This window comes from Glycine max, chromosome 6 (genome assembly GCF_000004515.6).
Source record: "Glycine max cultivar Williams 82 chromosome 6, Glycine_max_v4.0, whole genome shotgun sequence".
Taxonomy (NCBI): domain Eukaryota; kingdom Viridiplantae; phylum Streptophyta; class Magnoliopsida; order Fabales; family Fabaceae; genus Glycine; species Glycine max.
The window spans coordinates 47,170,488-47,195,612 of record NC_038242.2 but is presented as its reverse complement, the minus strand read 5'-3'; the positions used below and the strand labels follow the sequence as shown (position 1 = coordinate 47,195,612).

The following is a 25,125-nucleotide window of genomic DNA, read 5'->3' as shown; positions in this document are numbered from 1 at the left end:
TCGTGGGTTCCATTTTTTAAATTATATTTTTCTTTGATTTTATGGCTCAACATACAATTTAATCAACGTGGCATGACTTATTAAGAGCTAGGTCCACACATAAGGCTTTTAAAAAAATGATTGAGACGATTTCTTCTTGCACTTCTTTTTTGCTACTTATATTCCCATTTTTGCTTCTTGCACTCCACAAGTAAAAATATACCCTTTTCTTGTTACAATTCAAGGTACCCCATTCCCCATTTTGTAACCCTAACATGCACCCTTTTTCTCCTTTCCCTTTGCAGCAGCAACCCCCTCCCTTTCCCCTTTGTTGTGCGACAACAACACACTCTCTTTCCCCTTCTATCTGAAGAGTAGAAGAGGATGTGACCTTGCAGCTCCTTCGTGGGTGATTGAGGGAGACTGACCAACTAAAAAGCTTACAACACTAGAGAAACAAAGAAGGGGTGAATGAAGGTTGAGGTGTAATGGGGGTCTGAAGTGGAATTTCAAGAAAACAAGGTTACTGGGAAAGGAGCTTAATCAGCTTATAATAAAAGAAAGGTAATTTGGAGATAGTAAAAAGTATGGTGGTGCAGGAAACAAAAAATGGGAGGTGGAAGCAATAGCCCTACATCCATCAGAAATGGCCTCTTTCCGACCAAACAAAAAAGATGAATATGGCCGAACACTTTTCTTCCATGCCAAGAAGGGAAGAACATTCAAAACGCGCGTTTAGTGGCAATTAAAGATTGCGAATGTGCGAGACACTGAAAAATGATGCTGCTTAAGATTTGAAACGACGCCGTAGATTGGATTCAACCCTTGTCTAAACCCTAATTTTTCTAGTCACCTCAATTCAATTCAATTCCAATAATCCTTCCAAGTTCCATCCTTCACCAAAAAGCAATGTGGAATTGAAAACCCCATCAGTAGCAACATTCGCCTCCAATGGACGTGAAGGCTTTAGCGAAATCAAAGAGAAGCCACACGCAGCACCACAGCAAAAATTCTCACCATAGCCACAAGCCCAACAAAGCCGCATCATCATCATCGTCTTCTTCTTCTGTGGGCCCCAATGACGCTGCGAAGAAGAACCCATTGGGGAAGCAGCAAGTGAGCGAGGAGAAGAAGAAGAAAAGCCACCATTCCGCGCTTCCCTCGAATTGGGACAGGTACGAGGATGAGGAAGAAGAATTAGATTCTGGGTCCGGAATTGCGAGCAAAACCGTCGATGTTGTCTTGCCCAAAAGTAAAGGTGCGGATTTTCGCCACCTGGTTGCGGAGGCTCAGTCCCTAGCGGAGACGAGTTTAGAGGGATTCCCTGCTTTCAATGATCTTCTTCCTGGTATGTGTTTTGCGTGATTCATCACTGTTACTGTTTGTAATTTAAACAAAATCTAGGTGCCAAGTTAAGTGTTATGTCTTGGAATGTGGTTTAGAAATGAGAGAAGAGAAGAGAAGAGAGCATTTTTATTTTTAATATATATTTTTTAATTTAATAAAATTTTAAAATTAGAAATAAAATCATAAATGAATATAGTGAGTTCGACCCTAGTTGTGTTGAATACTTGGAGAGTTTTGTTTGGTTTTATCCGTTTGTTGACTCTGGTGAAACTTACATTGTGGAGGTATGTTTCATACAACATAAAACTTTGATTTGTAATATTTTGTTTATCTGTATAAATGAAATTTCAATAAAAAAAAAATATTTTGTCAACCGATCAGAAATCATAATTGATATGACTTTTCAGGTAATTAGTATAAAGATCAACAAACTTATCATTCAGGTTGTGGTAATTATATAATTATTGTAAAAAAAATGTTCTAATTCTCCTTCCTAAAATCTAACTCGAACATGCTGAGATTGATTAATGCTGTTTTCTAGTCAACATTGGAGTTCTATCTTGGTAATTAGCCATAAAGGTCTGTATTAAACATAGATGAAATTCTAGCTTCGCTGCACTTTAGTTCTGTCTTGTAACAATTGTTTGATGATTCCTAATTGTTCCTGACATATTTCAGTAGTAGCACTAGCTTATAATGAGCATTTGTAATCAGCTGATTAGTCATTGAAACTTTTTCATTTAATATAAATATTTTTCAGATTTTTATATTGTGACATTATTTTACAGGGGAGTTTGGTGTGGGATTGAGCTCTATGCTTGTGGTCAGGGGAGAGGGCATTGTGTCGTGGGCTGGAGATGATAATTTTGTTGTAGAGGATAAGACAAATGGAAATCTGGAGGTAATATATTCACTCCCTTAATGAATTCTTTGTGAACCTAATAGAGATAGTTCTCATCATACGATTTTAGGCATGCTAGTGTGAGCTTCTTAAGCATCTTTTAGTAAATTAACATTGAAAATCAATGGGGCCAGCTTCAACCACCTTTCTATTGCTTGTAACCTAATAAGTTGTTTAGCAGTAAGTAGTAGTAATAATATCTGAAGTGCTTGATAGTTGATAGTGCTCATTTAAAAAGAAGAGAAAAACACATATAAGCTATTATAGTATTTGTTTACTTTCATCCATCTATATTATAACATTATTGGTTTGAAATTGTGATTACTTTGTTAATGAATAAACATCTCTGAAGTTAGCATAAAAAATATGGGATGCAATAATGATGGCCATAAGCTGTTCCAATTTGTTTGGTATGTATTCCCTAGTGTACTAATTGCCATCAGTAGTTCTTCCATTTATATAGTAGCTACTCTGTAAACTGGTCCATTTGGGTTGTATAGGCTATGCACGTGTGACTGCAAAAAATTTGAAAGTTTCTTCATCCTTGCAACTAAACTGTAGGATGGTTGAAAGTTTGAGTATTCAGTCTGCATTTGAGTATTAGACACTTTGCTATTATTCTTATTTTTTTCGAACAATTTATTTTTCTGCAAATGATTGTAATTGGGAATTATAATTTGGTATGTAAATTAGAATTGTTGTCAATCTGCCAGATTTTCTCCAGCATTCTTAACATGATTTTCCTTTGTGACATTTTCATATCTTCATTATATTGCTACATGTTATATTCCTACTTCATTTTTAGTATTGCCTTACTTATCTTGAATTGGGTTTTCATGCAGGCATCATTTTTGTCCTTGAATTTGCATGCTCTAGCTGAAAGTTTTGCCAAAGTTGACTTAGCAAAGAGATTGTTCATTGAGGCTGACCTATTACCCACTGAGTTGGTATGTTTACTCTCTAAATTGTTTCTTAAAATAACGTGGCTGACTGTTTATAGCATGAAATTAAGTCAAGTTTCAAAATATTTTTTTAAAATTCATTTTATTGCTTAATTTCATGTTCCTTTTTTCCCTTCCAAGGCTTGGGCAGAGGCTGGGTGAACAGTGCAGCATACGTTTTTTACATAGTTTTTAGATTAGACCTAACTTGCACTTTTCAAGAAGTTTTTTGTTTTGAACCAGGGATTTTATTTCTATGATCTGATTGAAGTTTCATTATAAAAATCAAGCATGATGTTATTATAACTCTAACAAAAAGGATTTGAGAAGGCTCACTCTTGTCCACTTAATGTGCAATACTGTTTCCCCTCACTAGCGAATTGGATCATTTGAATCCCTTATATTTTTACTGATCCTACAAGTATTACCCACTTGTACAGAGAAATTCATAGGGACTCCTAGAACTCTTGTTCTGTAGTCTGTAACATTATGTGTTCTTCTATAGCAGTAAGTCATTAACAATTTAGTTAAAGTGGGAAATAGTGATGGCAGAAATAGTTAATGTGGCATATATTCCATGATCCAAAGCAGGCAGTTAAGAATTTCTCTTGTTGCAAAACACCTGTTTCTTTGCATTATGGAAAGACAAATAGATAAACTGTAAATTGATCACCTGTTGATAAGGCATGAGCCATAATGCACTACATTTCCGTATCAGATACACTAAAACATAGGCATGTGTTTTTTTATCAATTGTAACAATGGGTTCGTGCGGGTATGATCATTGAGTGCTATAGAAAATCATGAAAGATTCCTAACCTCAGAAATTTCTTTGTTCACTATGATACAAACAAATAGTTATGATAGTCATATTATATTTCCAATTGTATGTCCTGTGAAATCCAATAAGTTACAGGATGAATTTCACTCTTTTATATATAGTTTGCAATTCTATATTTGCTGCATTAATGCAGTTTATTTTGTGCAGTGTGTGGAGGAGTCGGCAATGAGCAGCAGTGAAGAGCACGAGGAGTTGAAAACTAAAGATGAAAGTGAACTAGCCAATAGGATGTCTGAAGAATTAGATGTAGATGATCTAGCTGCAGATCAGTTTATATCATCTAGTTCCAGTAGCAGTAGCCATGCTGCTTCTACATTTCCCTTGTCCAACGACTTTCGCATTCCCGTGAACTATGTCGATGCTGAAGCTCAGCAAACTAGCAGTTCTGGTAAAAATAAAGCATTTGTTCTAAGTTCAGATGCTAGTTTACATTCTACTGAAGATACAAGAGGGAAACCTTACTCAACATTTGAGGCTGCTGATGCTGAAAAAGAACTAGATATGCTTTTAGATTCATTTGGTGAGACCAACATTCTAGATTCTTCGGGCTTTAAGTCCAACACCTCGATTCCAGTTTCATCGGGAGTAGCTTCTGTGTATCCTCCTCACATTTCAAATAAAGATCCAGTTCCATCCAAAACTGCACCAATTACTGCTAGTCTAGATGATGTACTTGATGACTTGCTGGAAGGAACATCCACGTTGACGAATCCAAATGTTTTATTACGACCGCAGGAAGAAAAACCCGTCCATCACAGCATGCAATCTTCTTCAAATTCTGGTAGCAAGTCCAAAGTGGCTGATGATTTTGATTCATGGTTTGATACACTTTGATTTGATAAGTCTTGTAATTCTTGATATGATGTGTTTCTTACTGACTATGCTAAGAGTGGCCTTGTCCTCTCCACCAGAGTCTGGTGATTGAAAAATGACCTTTTTTATTTAACAAGCTCTAAAAATTGCAGCCGATTGGTAGAGGCTTGAAACAACGATGAAAACATTATAGTCGTTGGGTACAGAATTATGGGTATAAAACACTTCAATTTATTTGTGACTATGCTGGATGCCGTGGGTGGTGTTGGGTGACTTTGTGGGGTGCATGCCTCCAGAGCACAATGACTCTATGATGTTGTGATTGCTGGTATGGAATGAGCGTGGCTGCAAAAGGATATTCTTGGAAAATAAGGGAGGTATACTTAACAAATATTGGATGTATATTTAACAATTGTCATATGGAATGAGAGACATGGACCCAAATGGACCAAGTAGGGCTTGACCCATATACATTATAGGTAAGCAAACAGAGAGCCCTGCTAGGTGCACCCAGCAGTTTTGCTAGTGCACCCAACACTTGAGGTGAAAAGGTCATAAAACCCCTGGTGAAAAGGCCATTGATGGCGGAGTAGGGAACCTTGGAGGAGGTTACGGATCACCTGATCCGTAACTTTACTAAGACATACTTTACGGATCAGGTGATCTGTAACCTCTTCCAAGCTTACGGATCAAGTGATTCGTAAGCCTTTTTCGGACCAAGTTGATCTGGAAATAGTCACAGCTTCATTTTACACATTACCAACTAATAAAAAGTAATTTGAAATATAACTTTAAATATAATTGAAATAAAGAAGTTCAAAAGAATTGTGTTGTATCAAATTAAAAAATAAATAAATTTATAAAAACGAAATTATGCAATACATGAATTCAAACAGTACATTAACTTCAACATAGTCGAACGAAATTAAATTCGTATCAAATACTACAACTAACTCATGCTAATTTTGCGACAAGGACAACTCTTCTTTCATTTGCGGTACAGGTTTACTTAAAACAGCTAAAATTTCTATTGGCTCAATCTTTTTCCAGTAGTTAGACTCAATGAGCACTTTCATCACGTCCTCGTTGGTTTTGAGTTCAATTATTTTAAATTTTATAACTTTTTCTGAATACTCATGGTGACTTGGTTTGCGAAAAAACAATCATCTTACCATTTGTGTTTCATCAACACCATAAGGGGGAATCCCACGAGGCGTAACTTGCTTAATCAAATCATTCAGTTCATCCATGGTACATCCGGTGGGAATGTCAAAGTTTTTGGGATTTTTTCCTGTGAACGAGTAATCAACAAACTCATTTTGGCGTGACATGTTTCACCTCCCATTGTAATATAGCAGGGCATCATGAGTAGGGGTCATAGTAGCTTCAAGTAAGTTTAAAATACCATCTGGGGTTCTAGCAATGCTACATAATAACTCAATTGGACCAACAAACGAAAATTCATGATTACACATTAACATTGTGTTAACATCAGCATCATCTTTCAGTTGCATACATTGAAACCGAAATTGATTACCTGCATACGTGAAAGGCTGCCGGTAGTAAATTTCATCCAAAAATTGCTTGTCAGTTAGCTTAAGGGTATTGTGTATTCTGGTTTTTAACGTTTAAAAATCACACCTGTTAGGTACTCGAATGGGAATTGGAGTGGAAGCTTGAAAGGAAACACCACTGTCGTTGTGAACAATGGATCCATTTGAAAAAATAAAACCTAATGTGGAGTTCACAACTGTCTGACTGCTTGTTTCTCCCAAGAATGCCATAGTTTTTTATAAGACCTGGGTTGATACTGAAACTTGTGTTTTCTTACAGGGTTAGGTTGTGCCATATATATAGATGAGTTTTAATATCAGTGCTGCATTTTTTAAAGATTGAAAATATGCATGCACATGTTTTCTGTATGTGTTGTCAACTACACGAATGACATGACATGCTTTAGCTTGCATCAGATCTGCATGTGTAGTCATGTTGTGCAGGGTCCTTTCACGCGCCACGCGCTTTATGTTAATGCAGACAACAATTTATCATACACGGTTTTCCACAATGCGTAGTCAACTCAGACAACGATATATCATACATGCTTTTTTAGAATTAAGTAATAATTTTGTTGTGGACGTAACAAATAAATTACATGTTCAAAACGATCAGCCATTTGTAAATTACATGTTCAATCATCATTTATGTCAACATAGTCTCTCTTGAACATCACGAAGCTCTTGTAATGCTGCATTCTGCTAATATATGGATTTGGCCTCAACTTCGCATGCGGATGACAATTGCTAGACCATAACAATGATGCAGACGGTAAGGGACAACGTTCTTTTAAATAAACCTGTTGTGTATGCTAAAAAAATGTTAACTCAATCCTATAAAACTCATTGCATAACCATAAAAAAAAACACTTCATATCTACAATGTACCTCAACAAAATGATTGTCATATACATGACTGATACAAATTATACGATGCAATGAAGAATTTGCCAGCGGTTGACTTCTAAGGGGAAAGAATGTCATGTTTTGTTGTTTAGACAAGGATACAACGATTATGTTATACATTGATGCAATCACATGTCCCATGTCCGTTATATCCATCCACTCATCCGTTGTCACCTGAATAAAACAAATATACACGTCAAACTTAATTTCAAACTAAAGTCTTAAAAATCAAATACATAAATTACATACCTTGATTAACCCATCAACAAGTAGTGACATCCTTAATTCCTCAAATATTTCTGTGCCACCAAAGAGCTTGATATAGTCTTCTGAGAAATTGGCAAGTTCTTTAAGCAGATGGTTGCGGACCATCGATCAAGAGTCTTGACTCATACCTAATAAACCGGCAATCGACCGATATCTACAGTTACCATCACCTTTGACATCAACAATCTTATCAATGAAGTCGTGCATAAATGGCTGAAATTAGTCCAACATGGGCATCATCGTTCTTCGATTCGGTTGCTCAGAGGATGATGCAGTACGTCTCACCGACAAATTGCTATTTTGTTGTGATTCAAAGGCATCTACATATTCCCAGTAAGATGGATCGCGCTTTGTTGACCTTGGGTTCCTGCTCGTAGTTTTCTTCGGTGCCCCCTTTGTGTTAACCTTTGCTGGAGGAGGACACATCGAATTCTGATCAGGGTGTGCAATTTCCCAAAGTTTAGTTCTTAGAGTAAACTTGCCACAAACATCAAGTTCTTCGAATTTTTGGTATATTGTTTCCATTACGTCCTTGATGCCCACCTCGAGCTTAGATAACCCTTGGTCTAAAAAACTGAGTCTCCTCCAGAACATATGGATTGAATCCAGTGGGATGCAACCACCAACATATTTGGATAGCTCACAAGCACAAGGAAGACCAAGCGTGGTTCTCACCATGCAACCACAACTTGAGGGATTCTTGCCAGCATAGTCAACACGCTCTAATTCAGCAGCAATCTGATTTAAAGCATACCTTGAAACCATTCCAAGTAGCCTCCTGTATAAGGTTTTTTGGAACACATGTCCAACGACATATGTACTTGTTTCAAATGATGCTTTAATCTCTGTGTGCTGCAACGTAATCATGTTGTTCATGGCATCCCACACACTGCATAAGTCTCCAATGTTATTTTGTAACAGTCTTTTTAAAGACGAGTGAGCAAATTCAACCCTACATTTCAAATACACAAATAAAAATAAACATATACAATAATACAATTCCATAAATTTTTCAACGTTAATAGAAATAGTTGAACAGTTTCATACCTGTTTGTTGTTGTGTTTCCTAAGTGCATCACCTTATTAGTCCAGGCGGAAACAAATTTTTCCTTGTGTGGTATTATCCATGTTTCCTTGACATAGTCAACAAACATTGGCCAAGGTGCACAAGCTATTTCGAACTTCTTCAGGCATTCATCAAACTGTTGTTCTGAAGGACAATCAGTCAGAGATCCCCAGCAATCCATGACATAATCCCAAGCATTTTTTTGCACAATTAGTGATTTACATTTGGCCTTCACATTCTTGTTTATGTGAAAGCTGCACAACAAATTTGTGCATTCAGGGAATACATCCTTCACTGCATTCATCAATGCTTGGTGTCTGTCAGTGACAATAACTCCAGGGAGGGCATCACGCTTTAAAAAAAAGCCTCGAAAGCGTTGTAAAGCCCATACTAAATTATTAACGCGTTCACCCTCCACATATGCAAAACCGACAGAGAATGGCATCCCAGTCGGTGTCACCCCAACAAAATCGAGCAATGGGAGTCTGTACCGGTTTGTTTTATAGGTGTTGTCTATCAAACACAACAAATTACATGCGTTGACTAACTTCACTGAATCAAGGTGACACCAAAAGATATCACGAATCACGTCTTCATCCTTTATTCTGTGCCAATGAATATATTGATCACGTTCAAGAAGCTTCATCAGATGTTGCATTTCAAGATCGCTTCCTCTTATGGAAGAACGGAATGCACTTCTTGCATTGTATATCTGTTTAATGGTCGTATAGCTATTGACATTGTGTTCCTTCAAAGTTAGCAGAATGTTTCTTGGCTTCACCATGGACTTCGTCATATCAGCAATAAGTGTTTTTTCAGCCTTAGTCAATCGCCTCGCATATGGATGTCCAACTAATGACTTGGCCAATTCATGATTATGCACTCCACAAATCAACTTCACCATCCAGCCTTCTCCTCCAACCACTGGTTTGCAACGAAGCATGAAGGGACACCCATATTTCCTAGTCCCAGTGTCTCTTCTGATAAATTCTTTTTTCCTACACCTATACTCGCCACTCCTTTCACAGCCAATTAACACAAACGTAGTCCTTCCTCTACTACCTGTGTTTGTGTCCAACCTTAAAATCACCGCCACAAATCCGTTTTCATGAGCCACGGATCGAGTCCACCGCAAAACATCCTCCCTGCTCCCAAACACCTACAAAATCCACATAATTTAAGTTTTCTACCAGTATTCATTTTATTAAATATGTGACAAACATTAACATTATAACCTGAGAAGTCTTGAACGCATCCAAACAATCAACATGTGGTTCATTCGCACCACATGATTCTACATTTTCATAATCCATATCCGCTCGTTCAGACATTATTTCATACATCTACTCATCTTCGTCCATCTGACCAAATCAAACAAAAATGGTCAGACAAAAAAATTAGTAATTTAAAAGAAAAAAGAAAAATAAATGCAAAAACAACATATACAAAAAAAAAAATACACTTACGGATCAACTTGATCCGTAAGAATATTAGGCAGCTTCCGAATCAAGTTGATCCGTAAAAACTTACGGATCAACTTGATCCGAAAGTCATTCGTACGTCCGCGACAGATACCACCATCTGCATACCTCGTTTGCCACCATCGACCACCGCAACACTCGACACCGGTACCTTCACCTTCACCGCTAAGCTCAACGTTGCTACCCTCACGAACAAGACACAATGTCGCACGAAAAAGAGAAAACGAGAGAATCACAACGAACAAAAATGGATTCTATGCATTTCTAAAAAAAATTCATTTTTAAGAAAAAAAAAAAGCTAGGAGCATTTTTGCCATTTAAAAACTTTGCTGGGTGCACCAACAAAAACGCTGGTGCACCTAGCAAGACTCACAAACAGAGGAGAGTGACAATGATTTGGAATTGACCAAGGAAAATACACCATGGACTCTTACTTCCTGCACCTCCAAAAAACCCAAACAGACAAAACTACCCCTTTACACAACCACCCAACACCACCACGCCCCACCTCCACCCAATATTACATTGTGCTATCTCCACTTCTACATTAGTTTATACCCATTTGCACAATCATACATATATAGTATTCAATTACAAAAGTAGTTCCCATCAAAAAAGAAGAAAACAAATACAGTTGTTGCTAGTAACATAATTATTTCGGAGATGCATAGATTATTGTTTCTTTTTCCGTTGTCGGTGATAGATGAAGTTAAAAGCTAGCAGTACACAACGCACCAAATTGTCCTCTCTTGCACCAAAATAATTCTGAATTCTTATACCATAAATCACGTTGGGTGAGACCCACAAAATACCAAACCGAACCGAAGGTGAATATATATCTCCAATTTTTTCTCTGTGCTCGGTTAGTAGTTATCGTATTTTTATTTGTTGCTTACGTTACACACCCTTCAGACATGCCTCAAGTCAAAAGAGGAACCTTCCTAGTACCAGTACAGCAGGAATAGAAAGACAATGACAGAATGAAAATTGCCGCAACTGAGCTGAGAACGTGATCTTTAATTTATTTGTAATCTACCTCATGAAAATCTTTAGGTGGGTGTATTCGTAGAATAACAACAGTAAAATGATTATATATAGTTTAGATATTTTAACAAAATAATTTTATTTGAGTATTTAAGCCTTTAACTTTATGTATGTAAAAATTATTCAAGTCACAGCTAATTAAAGTCACCACAACTATATCAAATTTGACCAGTGGTGTTGAATTTAAACCCTAATTATACATCTATGTTAAATAATAAGAAGAAATATAAACTGATTCATTCATTTTATGAAAAAACTTTGTTCAAAGAAATAAAATTCATTTTGATGATCTCTATGTTTCATAAAATTAATCTTATGCTTCTGGCTATGGGGATAGAAATTAAATAAGAACAGTAATAAGGAGAGATTTTTTTGCTTATAATAATTCTACTTGTAATCTCTAAATAAAAATAAATATAACTCCTAACTGATAAAATATTACAAAAAAATGAAATAATTTTTTTATTATATTTTATGACATTTATTTGAATTTTAAAAAATAAAAATAATAATTAATGAATATATAAATAATATATGTATTAGCAATGCAAAATTTGTTGACACTATTACAATAACAAATTATCATGATAAATTCAATTATTTATTTAATATATTTTATCCCATTTTATTACATTCTTTTTTTTCTAAATTGAATTATGAATTTTATAAAATACATAAAAAATGAAAATATTTTTATATTAGAATTCATAATTACATACAAATTCAATAAATTTTATAATAATTACTTAAATAACTTCTTCTACTTAATTGAAAACTAAAAAAAAAGTCATATCTGAAATGATTTCTGCATTGAAAGATACAAGTATAAAATCTATTATCTCATGACGTGTCATTTTATTTTCTTCTATTCTATCTCTTCCCATTATTCCAATTATCACAACTTTAACCATTAGTTAACTTAAAAATAAAAAAAATAAAAACTGTAACGATTAGTCTAGTATGTGGAGTCTCCTCCACTGTACCAATGTCTGCAACTCCAGAAAATTTTCTATTCCCACATCATCAAATTTTGCATCCATGTCAGAACACATCGAAAATAATTTTTTATTACATTCAATTTTTTTTTCTCTACAGCCTCCCAGGGAGAAGGAAATTAACACGTAAATAACAAATAATAGTATATAATACAATAAGAAAACCAAGAACGAAAATGGAAAAATTAATCTAAGGGGAAAAAAAAGAGAGTTAAAGCCATAGTGCCCCTGCTTCTTTGAGAATTGGAATCAATTCCCCAGAAATATGAGTAGCCATAACCCGATCCAATCCCCCAAATAATTTGCCACCAATAAAAACCGCTGGAAATTGCATCTTATTCCCTCCATTATTGGCACCCACAATTGCTTCCAATTCTCTAACAACACCCACTTCATCACTCTCCTCCACCTCGTGCACCGCAGGGTTGGCCCCAAGACCCAATAGCAATCGCTTCACAACATGGCTCATGCAACAACCGCGGCTAGCAAAGACTATAATCGCGTTTTCTAACACCATGTTGGGTACCATTTTGGAGGAAATGAAGAAATGACTATTACCATTATTGTTGTTATTCGGTTCCAAACCGATATTGTCTTTCGGAGATAATCCTGTTGGAGACACTGTCGAATAGGTTAATGTGTGTGGGCTAATTGTGAAGTGAGTGGTGGTGGTGGTGGAGGTGTGTGTGATGAGAGGTTGCCATGACCTATAAGGAATTGCTTGTTGCATGGTGTTTTAATTTTTTGAGTGAATATGAATTATTGGTTTAGAGAGAGAGAGAGAGAGAGAGAAGGGGAAGAAGAGGTGTGTGTGTTTGTGTGGTTTGAGGTTGTTTGATTTTGGTTATGGGGGGTGAATATAAATGGGGGGAGGGGAGAGTGGGGGGTGAGTGGTTGATGATTAGAAAGGGTCATTAACTCGTAACGTCAACTGCAAATAAATAAAGCGTATTTTATTTTATTTTATTTCCTAAGTTTCTAAGATTACGCGGTGTTATTTGGTCGTCTTACGTTTTAGGTTGTGTCACTTCCCATTTTTATTTTTTTTCTACGTTCTTGTTTTTGGACGGCCATATATACATCTCACTTTCTAAACACTGCTGATAGTGTTGGACTAAATTAGCTGCAACATTTTTCCCACATTATTTTTTATAAGAAAGGCTTATTGGGGGGGGGGGGGGGGGAAAGTTGGAATAATTGTATTTGCAAAACAAAATTTACAATAAGAGAGGAAGAAGAGAAAAAGAGATGTATGAAATATGTTAGGTTAACATGTGTAGTTAAGGATCTAGTACGAATTTTTATCTTTTTTATGAGGGAGGATTTAAATTTACTTGATGTCATTTTTTTTTCGTAGTGGATAATCTTTCTCAGGAAAATCTTTTGGTGCTTAGGATTAGTTGAGTAATTGTAAGGCTAGTTGAATAATTATAACTAGCTGGAACTATTTTATAGTTTGAGTGTGTTCAGTAACCTTCTAGGTGATGAGTCTATAATCCCAATATGTGGTTGACGTTTAGCTGGATGGTATTAGGAGCATTTTCCTGTTTTATCAATATTTTTAATGAAAAAATGATAGGTAATAAGATAGGAAAAATATTATTGTAAAAAAAATACGACTTATATATTATATAGACAACAAAATTCAAAAATTTATATTCCCTTTTTTTGAAAGGAATTGAAGTTCTATTCCATTTAAGATCAAGGATGCTATAATTGGTATAAAAGCTCTGATATATCACAAAAAATAACAAGACTTACAGTACAATTAAAGATGTTATCTATTTTGTGATCAATTAATGTTCAATTTACTTTGTAACGCTTATGATATGCTAATTAAGTTATTTTCATATTTATATATCTTAAATACCGTGATTTAATGATGTTGATCCAAAACAAAAAACAAAAAATACCGTCCGTGATTTAAATAGCTAGAGTTAGATTTAGTATTAGGGGTTAATCTAATTTATAATATGTTGAATTAAGGTATGAATTATTATTATTATTATTATTATTATTATTATTATTATTATTATTATTATTATTATGAGAAGTGTTCATATTTAATATTGTCTGTGTTTCAAATAAAATTACTTTTAATAGAAAATATTGTCCGTGTTCATATATATTTAATATTGTCTGAGCTGATATCACTCTGATATCTGAAAGAAAAAAAGAAAATGAAATTGACACACAATAATATTTTAAGCCAATATTTGTACTTATATCTAGGAGGAGAGAATGAAGGAATTTTTTAGAATAAAATAAAAATAACGCTCAAATAAAGGATACTACAATACTATACTAGAATTCAAATATTGAGCTTAGCCTGGTTTACTTATTCATAAATAAATAATTTTTAAAGAGAAGAAATGTTACTCTGACAAGTACTAATATTGTTTTAAAAAAGAGAAGTAAGAAGAAAAGAAAAAAAAAACACTAATTGAAATTCTCAGGGGATAAAAATAAAAAAAGAAGGAAATGTGCGAACAAGTGCTGCGCAGCGAGACACACGTTATTGAAAGGAAAGGGACGACGTAAGCGTCATAGGCCCCGTGGCATGACATAAGGAAGCGGGCCCCACCATGTGGCCAGGATTATCCGTGAATCACTTATTGTAGCGAGAGAAATTATTATACCTTATTAAAACAATTATTTATAACTTAACCTTATTTTTTTTATAAATAAAATCACAAGTATTCTTTATAATAACCAGTAATTTTGTTAACGTAAAAAAAATAGTAATTTTTTTTTTATTTGAGTAAAAATATTATAAATGATTAAATATTTTCCTTAAATATTTAATGCATTCAAAATTCACATTTTATGATATTGATTAAATTGAAATAACTTCATTCACTTAGTCTGAATATTTAATATTAGTAATACTTATTTTATGATAAAAATATATAAATATGTTCTCCATTTTAATAGGTTATTTAAGATTATATATAACATTTAAATTTTGAAAATAATAATCTCTTATTTTCATTAAATTATTTATATTATATATATACATATTGTTTTCTGTTTACATTTCCATATTTCATACATTATTATTTTTAAAAATATCATTATAAATAATTAATATGATCTTAAATTTTAAATTAAAAGTAAAAATTTATTTTATAAAATAAAATAAAATAAAAAGGAGGTGGAGTAATAGGAAATGATAAGAATAAATTTCAACATTTAATTTAATTTCATTAATTTATTTGAACATTTTTAACTTAAAAAGTTACATAATTTTATTAAACAATGGAGAATTAATTTTTTAACACAATTTATGTAAATTTATTTATCTATAAAATATATAAAAATATAAAATTTGACATATAAATATAATACGTTATCAATTTAATTTTTATTAATCAATTATCATCTTAAGTATAATGGATAAAATTATTAGATTTAAATAAATGTTTAGTCCTTTGCAATTAAGTATTTTTTTATTCTTAAATAATTATTGTTTTATTTTTAATCCTAACAAATTATGTTTGTTTTGTTTTTATTTAAAATACGTTAAATAACATTTTTCATTATTTTAAGTGTTATTTAAAGTATCTTAAGAAGTAAAAATAAAACAAATATAATTTACCAGAATTAAAAATAAAAAATAATTTTATAAAGACAAAAAATATTAAATTATAGAAATTTAAAATATATCTAAATCAAATTATTATTATCAAATTTAATAAATTATTATTTAATATGCATGAGAATATATGATTACATAATAATAAAATCTTACTCTAACTGAATTCTAATTTTAATAATTTTTAATTAATCCTAAGATTCATCTTAATAAATAAAATCAGATTAATTCAAATTTGATAAAAATAAATAAATAAAACATAATAAAAAATTTATTTTATTAAAGATTAAATTCGAATAGTATCATAACAATTCAATACATTAATATCCGATTACTTGTTTATTTTAATTTTAATATAACTTATATTATAATTTTTCTTTCTATAAATTACACTTAATTTTTCTCAGGAATGCAGTAAGCAGAGCATTGCCACGTGACCAAGAAACGTTCTCGGTGATGACATCAGCTTGGCCGAACCTTAAAGTGGGGGTGGGGCCCACATGGGACAAAGAATGCACCTTGAACTGTGGTGGCGGAAGCTTCGTTCTGGAAAGCCACGTGACACGTGTTTGACATTACTATATTCGCCACCTGCTTCGCGGACCCTGCTGCAGATATCTCTAATCTCAGCAATAAATTTTCTGACGTGTGCTGCGTTTTCTTGATAGATATTTGCTGTTATCCTTTTTTTCGTGTTGTTTCTTCAAAATGAAGTAATTTTAATTTAAAATAATATCATTTTGAAAACATAACTTTTAAAATGATATCATTTTAAAGAGATAGTTCAAAAAAAAACAATAGAAAAACCAATTTTATTCAGATTACGGGCACCTTTCAACATTCCTCAAAAACACTGTTGTATAGGTTTTATATTTATATCCGCTTACGTAATAGTAATTATGTAAATCAATATCAATATTTATATATTAAAACTAAAATATGTGAAAATATTAAAATATTTATAACTGAGAGCTTGATAGTTGTTCAATTTTTTGATTTTTTTGGTTATTTTATTAAAGTTGGAGTATGATGAATATACTAAAATACTTATGGCTGAGGTTGCGACATGTGTAGGATTCTACACATTGCCCTTTCTCCTTCTTCACTCCATCATTTTTTTGTTGCTTTCGCCACATGTCGCTTCCTAATTGGCGGATTTAACGACTCATTTAATTCCGCTTAATACTCTTTTGTTGCCTTCGCCACTTGTCACTTCCTAATTGGCGGATTTTACGGCTCATTTAATTTCGCTTAATACTCGAAACTGTGTGTGTCTTCTCCATTACTCTTTCTTCTCTCCTGTGTTTTCTCCATTATTGCGTTTTCTGCCTCTGTGTTTTCTCCCTCAATTTTCTCTTTCTTCATCTTTCTCTTTTGCATCTTCTTCTCTTTTCCTTTTATTCTTTTTGTTTCTTCCTTCATGCAGGCGATTCCGGCTCCATGCCCGCAAGTTGCTGAGGACGAGTTTTTACCGCAACACATTCACCTCAAGTATTTCCTTCTTTTTTTTCTTTCACGACAGCTTTGTATCTATTTTTTTTTAACCTTCATTTTCTCTGCGAGTATTTTCCGCTATGGCCGAAGAATTTGTGAATGACTTTGTTCATCAAAACGGCATCGCTGTCATAACACACAATCCCCCCAAAGGTATTTTCTTTTTCTTCTAAATCTTCTTCTCTTTTCCTTTTATTCTTTTTGTTTCTTCCTTCAGCGATTCCGGCTCCATGTACCGCAACACATTCACCTCAGGTATTTTCTTCTTTTTTCCTTTTTTTTCTTTCACGACAGCTTCGTATCTAATTTTTTTTTAACCTTCCTTTTCTCTGCGAGTATTTTCCGTTATGGCTGAAGAATTTGTGAATGGCTTTGTTCATCAAAACGACATCGCTGTCATAACCCACAATCCCCCTAAAGGTATTTTCTTTTTCTTCTAAATCTTCTTCTCTTTTCCTTTTATTCTTTTTGTTTCTTCCTTCATGCAGGCGATTTCGGCTCCATGCCCACAAGTTGTTGAAGACGAGTTTTTACCACAACACATTCACCTCAGGTATTTCCTTCTTTTTTTTTTCTTTCACGACAGCTTCGTATCTAATTTTTTTTAACCTTCCTTTTCTCTGCGAGTATTTTCTGCTATGGCCGAAGAATTTGTGAATGACTTTGTTCATCAAAATGGCATCACTGTCATAATCCACAATCCCCCCAAAGGTATTTTCTTCTTTCTTTTTCTTTTTCTTTTTCTTTCATTGCAGCTTGGTATTTAATGTTTTTTTTTTGTGGTGTTGTTGATTTGTTGTTTAAATAAGAAAATTTTCCCATATTGCATATAGGAGGAGAATATTTGTTAATTTGTTGTCTATGCATGAATATGATGGGAAGGGAAACATCACTTCAGATTTCAGACAAGTTCTCACAAGTTTCCCTGATTGTTAGGTTATAATTACAACATATAATTTCTCTGTTTTCAAATACAGGTGATGGGGAGAAAAAGACCAAAATTTGGATAATATTAGTTGTTGTGGTGGGGCTAATATGCCTTGGAATCCATATATTTCTGGTATGGAGGTTTAAGAGAAAACCTAAAGGTAATATATTTATTTTCCTAAGTATTTTTTCTTATCCCTTTGATGAATGAATGGCAAGGTGTTACATACTGTTTTTTAATATTGACTTCTATATACTCTCTCTTCCTTTCTATTTGCCAGCAATTTCATCAGCTTTTGGTTACAACAACAATAGCGAAATACTAGTCATTGATCTAACGAGGAGTACAGACTTATCATAAATTTCAGGTGAGTTAGGCTTGGAAGGGAATCAACTCAATTTTAACTACATTCTAGCATATTATTAACATGGAAAAGTATTCTTACCCTTTGAAATTGCTTAATCAACTCAATTTTGTTATGTTGTGTGTCTTTGTGTATAAAGTTTTTAATTGTTATTTATATTATTGTTTTTATTTTATTATTATTGTGCCCATAGAAAGTAAAGGGGGGAGAAGATCGCAGTGGCTATGGCATGGAGCTGAAGGAGGTTGATAATTTTTTATTGCAGCAGAAACACAGCAAAGATACCAACCAAATTAATCACATCAGAATCACCTATACACAAATATATAATCCCAGCAGAAACAAAATCTGTGGCTTTTATATTGTTTGCGCCCCTAAACAAGTTAGCTTAAAGTAGTTTAAATATTTTTCTGTCTTTATTTTTTATTTTTAATTTTAATTTTACATGGCATTGTGACATTTGATTCCTCCCTTGCCAATGGAAGTGGTTATATTTGTTGTTCAAACTAAGAAGCTATTTTCAGCTGAATTTTTGTTTGATTTGCTTAATTATTGTTCCTGTTGTAGCTTGAACAAATAGAATGCAAGAGTTAATAATGCTGAGAGAGAAGCAAAGTTGCTAAACGAACAACTGAAACATCTTATAAGGATCAGCTTGATGAGGTTTGCGGATTTCATAATCAGAATCTTTTATCCCAATTTTAATTTTATTAATTTGATACTAATATTGTATGCAAGTAACTATATAAAAATATAATATACATATATCACAACACACGTTAAATTTGTTAAAAAAAATCTAAATTTGATCCCAACTAATTTATACACGGTTAATTAAATTATTAAAATAAAAAATTGAAATACAACAAATGATATGAAAGAAAAAAGATCTAAATTTGATCCTAGATAATTTATACACAATTAATTAAATTATTAAAATGAAAAATGAAATATAATAAATGACATGAAAGAAAGATAAAAATATTGTATAAATAAAATATTATATGAATATACAATTATTTGGCTAAAAATATATATCTTATTTGTTTGTAACAAGAATATGGCAAAAGTAAAAATAGATTTTTTTATTGGGAAATGATTAATATTTTGTAAATATAAAACTATTCATACTTATACTTTTTGAAATACTTGATACTTTGAATGTATTGACGAAATATAAAAATCCTTAATTAATTGTGGTCTGAAACTTAGTTTTCTTCGAATACAAAATTCCTTTAATCGTGGCATGAAACTTTCCTTTCATCGAATAGCCGCAAAGGAAAGGAGACACATGGCATGAACTATGAACCACACACACACACACCACGTTCTCCGATTGCCATTGGGTCGGTGGTCAACTTTTCATTCTTTCTCTAAGGAATATTGCATCTTCCTATTATAGTTATGCTACTAATAAAATATGAGTCCCTTTACACCTTAGTTATAATAACATTTTTTACAGAATAAAAATACTCTAAAAGTGTATTATTTAATATATTAACAACATAAATATTTTTATTTGTATTGTTAAAATCTTTTAAGGACACTTAAAATATTTAGTTATTTTTATTGTGTACAAAAACTACCTTAAAACAATAATATAGCTTACTTATAGTGTGTTTAGATAACACCCAGAGTTGATTAGGAAAAAAAAACACTAGAATAAATTTTATTTCACAAAATCAAGATGATATCATGAAAAAGTACAAATTATTATTTGTTATTTGACGCAGACTAAAATAAATTTCTTTGTAATTGGTGGTGAAATAAACATAACTGACTATCAAGGAGTGGTGAAGTGTCCAATGTGATTTTCGATTTTTTTTTAAGGATTGTGACTATGTGAGAAGATAACTTAAAAAAGAAGATCATTTCTCCTTAAATTACGAAGGTCAAATTCAGATGAGTTTATTAACAAATACTTACAAGAAAATAAAATGAAATTAATTAAAAGGGTAAGCAAATCAAACTCTTTTCATAAGTTAAAATTTATTTATACACCTCAAACTTTTTAGAAACTTTCTTATTTAACTTCTCCATTGAGATAAATAAGTTAAATTATAAGAGAAGATTGATGTATTTTACCTCCTTAAATCATTTTATATCTTTCTCATGAGTGTTTGTTGAGAAATTTATTTAAATTAAATTAGTCCTAAATTTACAAAGAATAGAGGGGATGCTCAAGTTCTGCTATTTCAGATTGTTTTGATTTTGTACAATAAAGCTATGTAATCATGATGATTTTCTTTAATTATTATGTTTTTTGAAAAAAAAATATTTATTATGGCTCTCAGAACCTTCTATTTCTGATTTTCTGTATATTTTAGTTATTTCTCTTTATATTTATGGGTGAAAACAAATTATATTCTGAATTTCTTATTTATTGTGATTGAAAATACTCTACCAACTTTAATGTTGAGATTCATACGGGAGACAAATAACGTCGGTAGTGCAATGAATATTAGAAATTTTTCTTACTTTCTTTTTTTGTAATTAATTAATTAATTTATTTATTGTTATTATTATTATTATTATTATTATTATTATTATTATTATTATTATTATTATTATGTGTTGTTGATTTAACTTTAACAAATATATTTATTTTTTATCTTATTAACTTTTCAAATTATTATATATCATTTTTTATGTTTTATTTTTTAAATCAGACATATACAATAGCAAGTAATTATATAAAAAATTATCTATTTGCATGTCAATCCCATAATTGATGTTTCCTATACCAACTTTAATGCTGAGATTCACACCGAAAACAAATCACGTGGGTAGTGCAATGAAAATTGGAAAGTTTCTCTACTTTCTCTTTTTGTATTTAATTAATTAATTTATTTATTTTGTCATTATTATTATTATTATTATTATTATTATTATTATTATTATTATTATTATTATTATTATTATTATTATGTGTTGTTGATTTAACTTTAGCAAGTGTGTTTATTTTTTATCTTATTAACTTTCCAACTTATCATATATCCTTTTTTATGTTTTATTTTTTAAATCAGACATATACAATGGTGAGTAATTATATAAAAAAATTATCAATTTGTATGTCAATTCCCTAAATGATGTTTCATATACCAACTTTAATGCTCAGATTTATACAGGAGACAAATCACGTTGGTAGTGCAATGAAAATTGAAAAGTTTTTCTATTTTATCTTTTTGTATTTAATTAATTAATTAATTTATTTTGTTATTATTATTATTATTATTATTATTATGTGTTGTTGATTTAACTTTAGCAAGTGTATTTATTTTTTATCTTATTAACTCTCCAACTTATTATATATCATTTTCGATGTTTTATTTTTTAAATTCACATGAACATCAACCTTTAAAGTTTGGTTAATCGAGTGACATGTGTGTATGCACGGGTTACTAACTAGTAGTTCATTAAAACACCATCATAAATAATAAGTTATTCTTTTATGAAAGATATTTTTGTCAAAGAGAAAATCCCTCTAAGTCTTCTACCCGTTATCATGTATAAAAAAAAAAGGGAAAGAAAGGAAGAGAAATTTACTTGAATAGAATCGTGTTGATCTTTTTTTAATTTTAATGTGAATTTTACATCTTTTATTTTTTATCTACTAAATAACTTTAATTTAAATATTTTTCATTCCATTATTATATGGTGGTTATGGCTGAAATAGCTAGGTTAAAAGGAAACACAAAAGGAGAGACATATTTCCTAAATAATAATCCATGCAACAATGTAAATTTTTTTTATCAGTAAAAAACAAGAGACAAATAAGTGTGTAATTAACTAAACTCCGTTGACTTCAAAGATGTGATTCGGTTAAAAATGTTGTCTGGAACTATGTAGAAACATAAAATCATATTACTAATATTCTTTCTTAAAATCACGAGAAAATATTTCCTACCTAAATTAAAATGAAACGGTTGAGAAATATTTTATTTTTAAAAAATCATAATATTATTTTTAAAAAAATAAAAAAATAATTTTATGTTAACGAAAATATCAAATTAAAAAATTATATTTTTAACTATCATAAATATATTTTCATTATTTTTTACGAGGATATTTATTTATAATTTTTCGTATGAAAGAAAATTTTAAAAATTTAAAGTTCACTTATTTTTTCATTAGATAAAGAGAAAGAAACTTTGATTAAACAAATATAATTTTCTTACCTTTATCTTATTTTTTCTCTATATTCAAATAAAAGAAATAAATATTTTTTTCTCTATACTTTCTTTTTCTTTTTTACTTTTATTTTTTCTTATATACAAATAGAGTTAGTATCTCCACCAACAAGATGTTGATTTGAGTTGTATTAAATTTGATACACTTAAAGTAAAATTTTAAATTTAAGTATTCTGGATGAAAAGAATATGATGAAGAAAGAAATTTATACTAAACTGAGAAAGAACTTAACAAAAGATTAAATTGTATATTAAGGAAAGAGAAAAAGAAATAAAATTCATAAATTTTAATTAACTTTTAGAATATAATTTATTTTTGTTTTTAATTATATTTTGGGTCTATTTTAAACTTGGATTTTCACGATCTTTTATTGTTATTTTTAAATCTTCTAATTATTAAATTAATTATTAAAACATTGGCTTAATTTAAGATTATTATTAGGATATATAAATATTTCCTTAACACACTTTATAAAAGTTTTAATGAAATTTTTTATCAAACACAATTAAAAAATTTTTCTCTCTTGATTCTTTGTGAAATAGATTTTCCATTAAAAAATAATTATCAATAAAATTATTAGATACTCTCAGTTAATGTCAATGTGATAAAAAAAAGTTATACCTCTCACGGAAAAGTTTTATGGTTGATATATATATATATATATTAAACTGGTTGGGAGGAATATTAAATAGCTAGCTTAAGAGAAACGCAGAAATATTTTTACAAGTATTCCTTGATACAGTATGTACGTAGCATAGACAACGCATCAATAGATTCAACCCTATGGTATCTCCAATATTTTTGCATTAAGGTGTTAGGCAATTCCCCAGTCAAACTCTTACATATTGTTTTAATAAAAGGAAATATGAAGAAAGAAAGAAAGAAAGAAAATTTTAAAATTTGCATTAAAGAAAATATTTAGAAAATTATTATTTTATTTATTTTTCTATTCAATTAAACACAATGAAGTTTCAATTTTCAAAAGTCTTTAGACATTTGACACCGTCAATTGAAATTTTTAACAATTGCTAGTGGTTTAGGTAGTTTGTATGAGATTCTAAGTTAAATGTCATTGCATCATTATACATAAAAAGCAGATAAAAAAAATCATTATACATAAAAAAGACAGCTAATCAACTACACAACTACTTCAGGTTATATGTCAATAATTGAAGAGTAATGTATTACATTGACATTACTTTACATGTTATTCAACAATTACACGGAGATTACTTTGACCAATTGATTTATGTAGGGTTTCTAAGTTTCAAAAAATATTTTCATAGAAGATTGAATATCAAAACTCATTTTTATTGAACTTGTGTTAATTCCAACATGATTTATGAAGATATGATTAAAACTACCCAAATATAAAAAAAAAACTCGAGAGTACCTGGCTTTCAAAAATAAAATAAAATACAAAATTACATCAATAATCAATTTCAAACTATGGATCGGAATAATCAAAACATAAATTAATTCCACTCCATAGTTGATTGACCTTGGAGGGAACACTTTGAACCAACTCAGGCTTCTTTCAAAGTTTATGGGAAAGTCTTGCAAATGACTCCTTTATGGATTCCTACAAACAACATTTCATTACAAAAGGTGTTGAGATGCATTCTGGGGTATTTTCCTATTTGATTCAATTGGTAGTAAAGCCTTGGAACACTACAAAATCTGGATATTCACCAATAGCAAACAAGTCATGTATAAAAAGGTATGGAGCTTCTCCTACAACCTTGCAAATAATTTTAACATTAATTAGCTTGTATGCATGCTTGACATGTTCGAAGTGGATGAGAAGATGGATTTGGATTTCGTTGTTGATCTGTTCGGGTTAGTGGTACGTTGGTCGGGTCAAAGTAATTGTGAATTTATTCCCACTTCTCAAAACTGAATTGCTAGGGTAAGGCAAATTGTGCTAATAAGGGTTGTTTTATAAACAAATTCTCAGAATGGTATTGTTTTGAAAGTATTTTCGGGATGGTGCTGTTTTTTACGTAGGACGAATGCATGCTGCCAGCAGGAATGACGAGTCCTCTATGGATGATCCACATGGCAGTGGACTCGCCAGCAGCACTGGCGATTTCGTGCCAGCTGGTCACGCCAGTTTGACTGGTGAGTTGGCCCCAGTGTCGCCATATGCAGTGGCGACCTAGCCATGCATTGTAGCAGATGGGCAGAGGCGCAGAGACTAGGGCAGCAGGGTAGGGCAACAGGCTATGTGCATTACGCCAAAACCATTGACGATATAGCTGGATTACGCCAAAGCCATTGGCGACATACGTTCAGCTTAAATAGCTGCTTCTTCCTCCTATGGTTTCGTGTACATTTTAAAAAATTTCTAAACTTCCAAATTTGCCTTTTGCAGTAGTTATAAGTTCCTGAGCCTTCAAGCCTTCAAAGTTCAGAATCA

At 31.6% G+C, this 25,125-nt stretch overlaps 2 protein-coding genes and 1 long non-coding RNA gene across 4 annotated transcripts; 2 read left to right on the top strand and 1 right to left on the bottom strand.

Annotated features, from left to right (window-relative positions):
- The first annotated feature begins 234 nt into the window (after positions 1-234).
- Positions 235-4,955, top strand: LOC100790093 (uncharacterized). The gene is made up of 4 exons (XM_003526204.5): positions 235-1,327; positions 2,115-2,227; positions 3,070-3,174; positions 4,157-4,955. Exons 1-4 carry the CDS (start codon positions 931-933, stop codon positions 4,841-4,843), a joined length of 1,302 nt encoding a protein of 433 aa, XP_003526252.1. The 5' UTR covers positions 235-930; the 3' UTR covers positions 4,844-4,955.
- A 7,206-nt stretch (positions 4,956-12,161) lies between these two features.
- LOC100527118 (uncharacterized) lies at positions 12,162-12,966 on the bottom strand. The gene has a single exon (NM_001248242.2). The coding sequence runs from the start codon at positions 12,862-12,864 to the stop codon at positions 12,346-12,348; it is 519 nt and encodes a 172-aa protein (NP_001235171.1). The 5' UTR covers positions 12,865-12,966; the 3' UTR covers positions 12,162-12,345.
- A 4,098-nt stretch (positions 12,967-17,064) lies between these two features.
- On the top strand, positions 17,065-19,025 carry LOC102662631 (uncharacterized). 2 transcript variants are annotated; one of them, XR_414959.3, is made up of 5 exons: positions 17,065-17,643; positions 17,712-17,934; positions 18,201-18,311; positions 18,432-18,518; positions 18,709-19,025. It is a non-coding gene; the product is annotated as an uncharacterized lncRNA (long non-coding RNA). The 2 variants fall into 2 exon arrangements; XR_001388818.3 differs by having other exon boundaries at positions 17,065-17,934.
- The last annotated feature ends 6,100 nt before the right edge of the window (positions 19,026-25,125 follow it).

Coding starts and splice junctions, on each gene's coding strand:
- LOC100790093 (XM_003526204.5), top strand. CDS start 931: ATGGACGTGAAGGCTTTAGCGAAATCAAAGAGAAGCCACACGCAGCAC. Junction 1,328..2,114: donor TTTCAATGATCTTCTTCCTG/GTATGTGTTTTG, acceptor ATTATTTTACAG/GGGAGTTTGGTGTGGGATTG. Junction 2,228..3,069: donor AGACAAATGGAAATCTGGAG/GTAATATATTCA, acceptor GTTTTCATGCAG/GCATCATTTTTGTCCTTGAA.
- LOC100527118 (NM_001248242.2), bottom strand. CDS start 12,864: ATGCAACAAGCAATTCCTTATAGGTCATGGCAACCTCTCATCACACAC.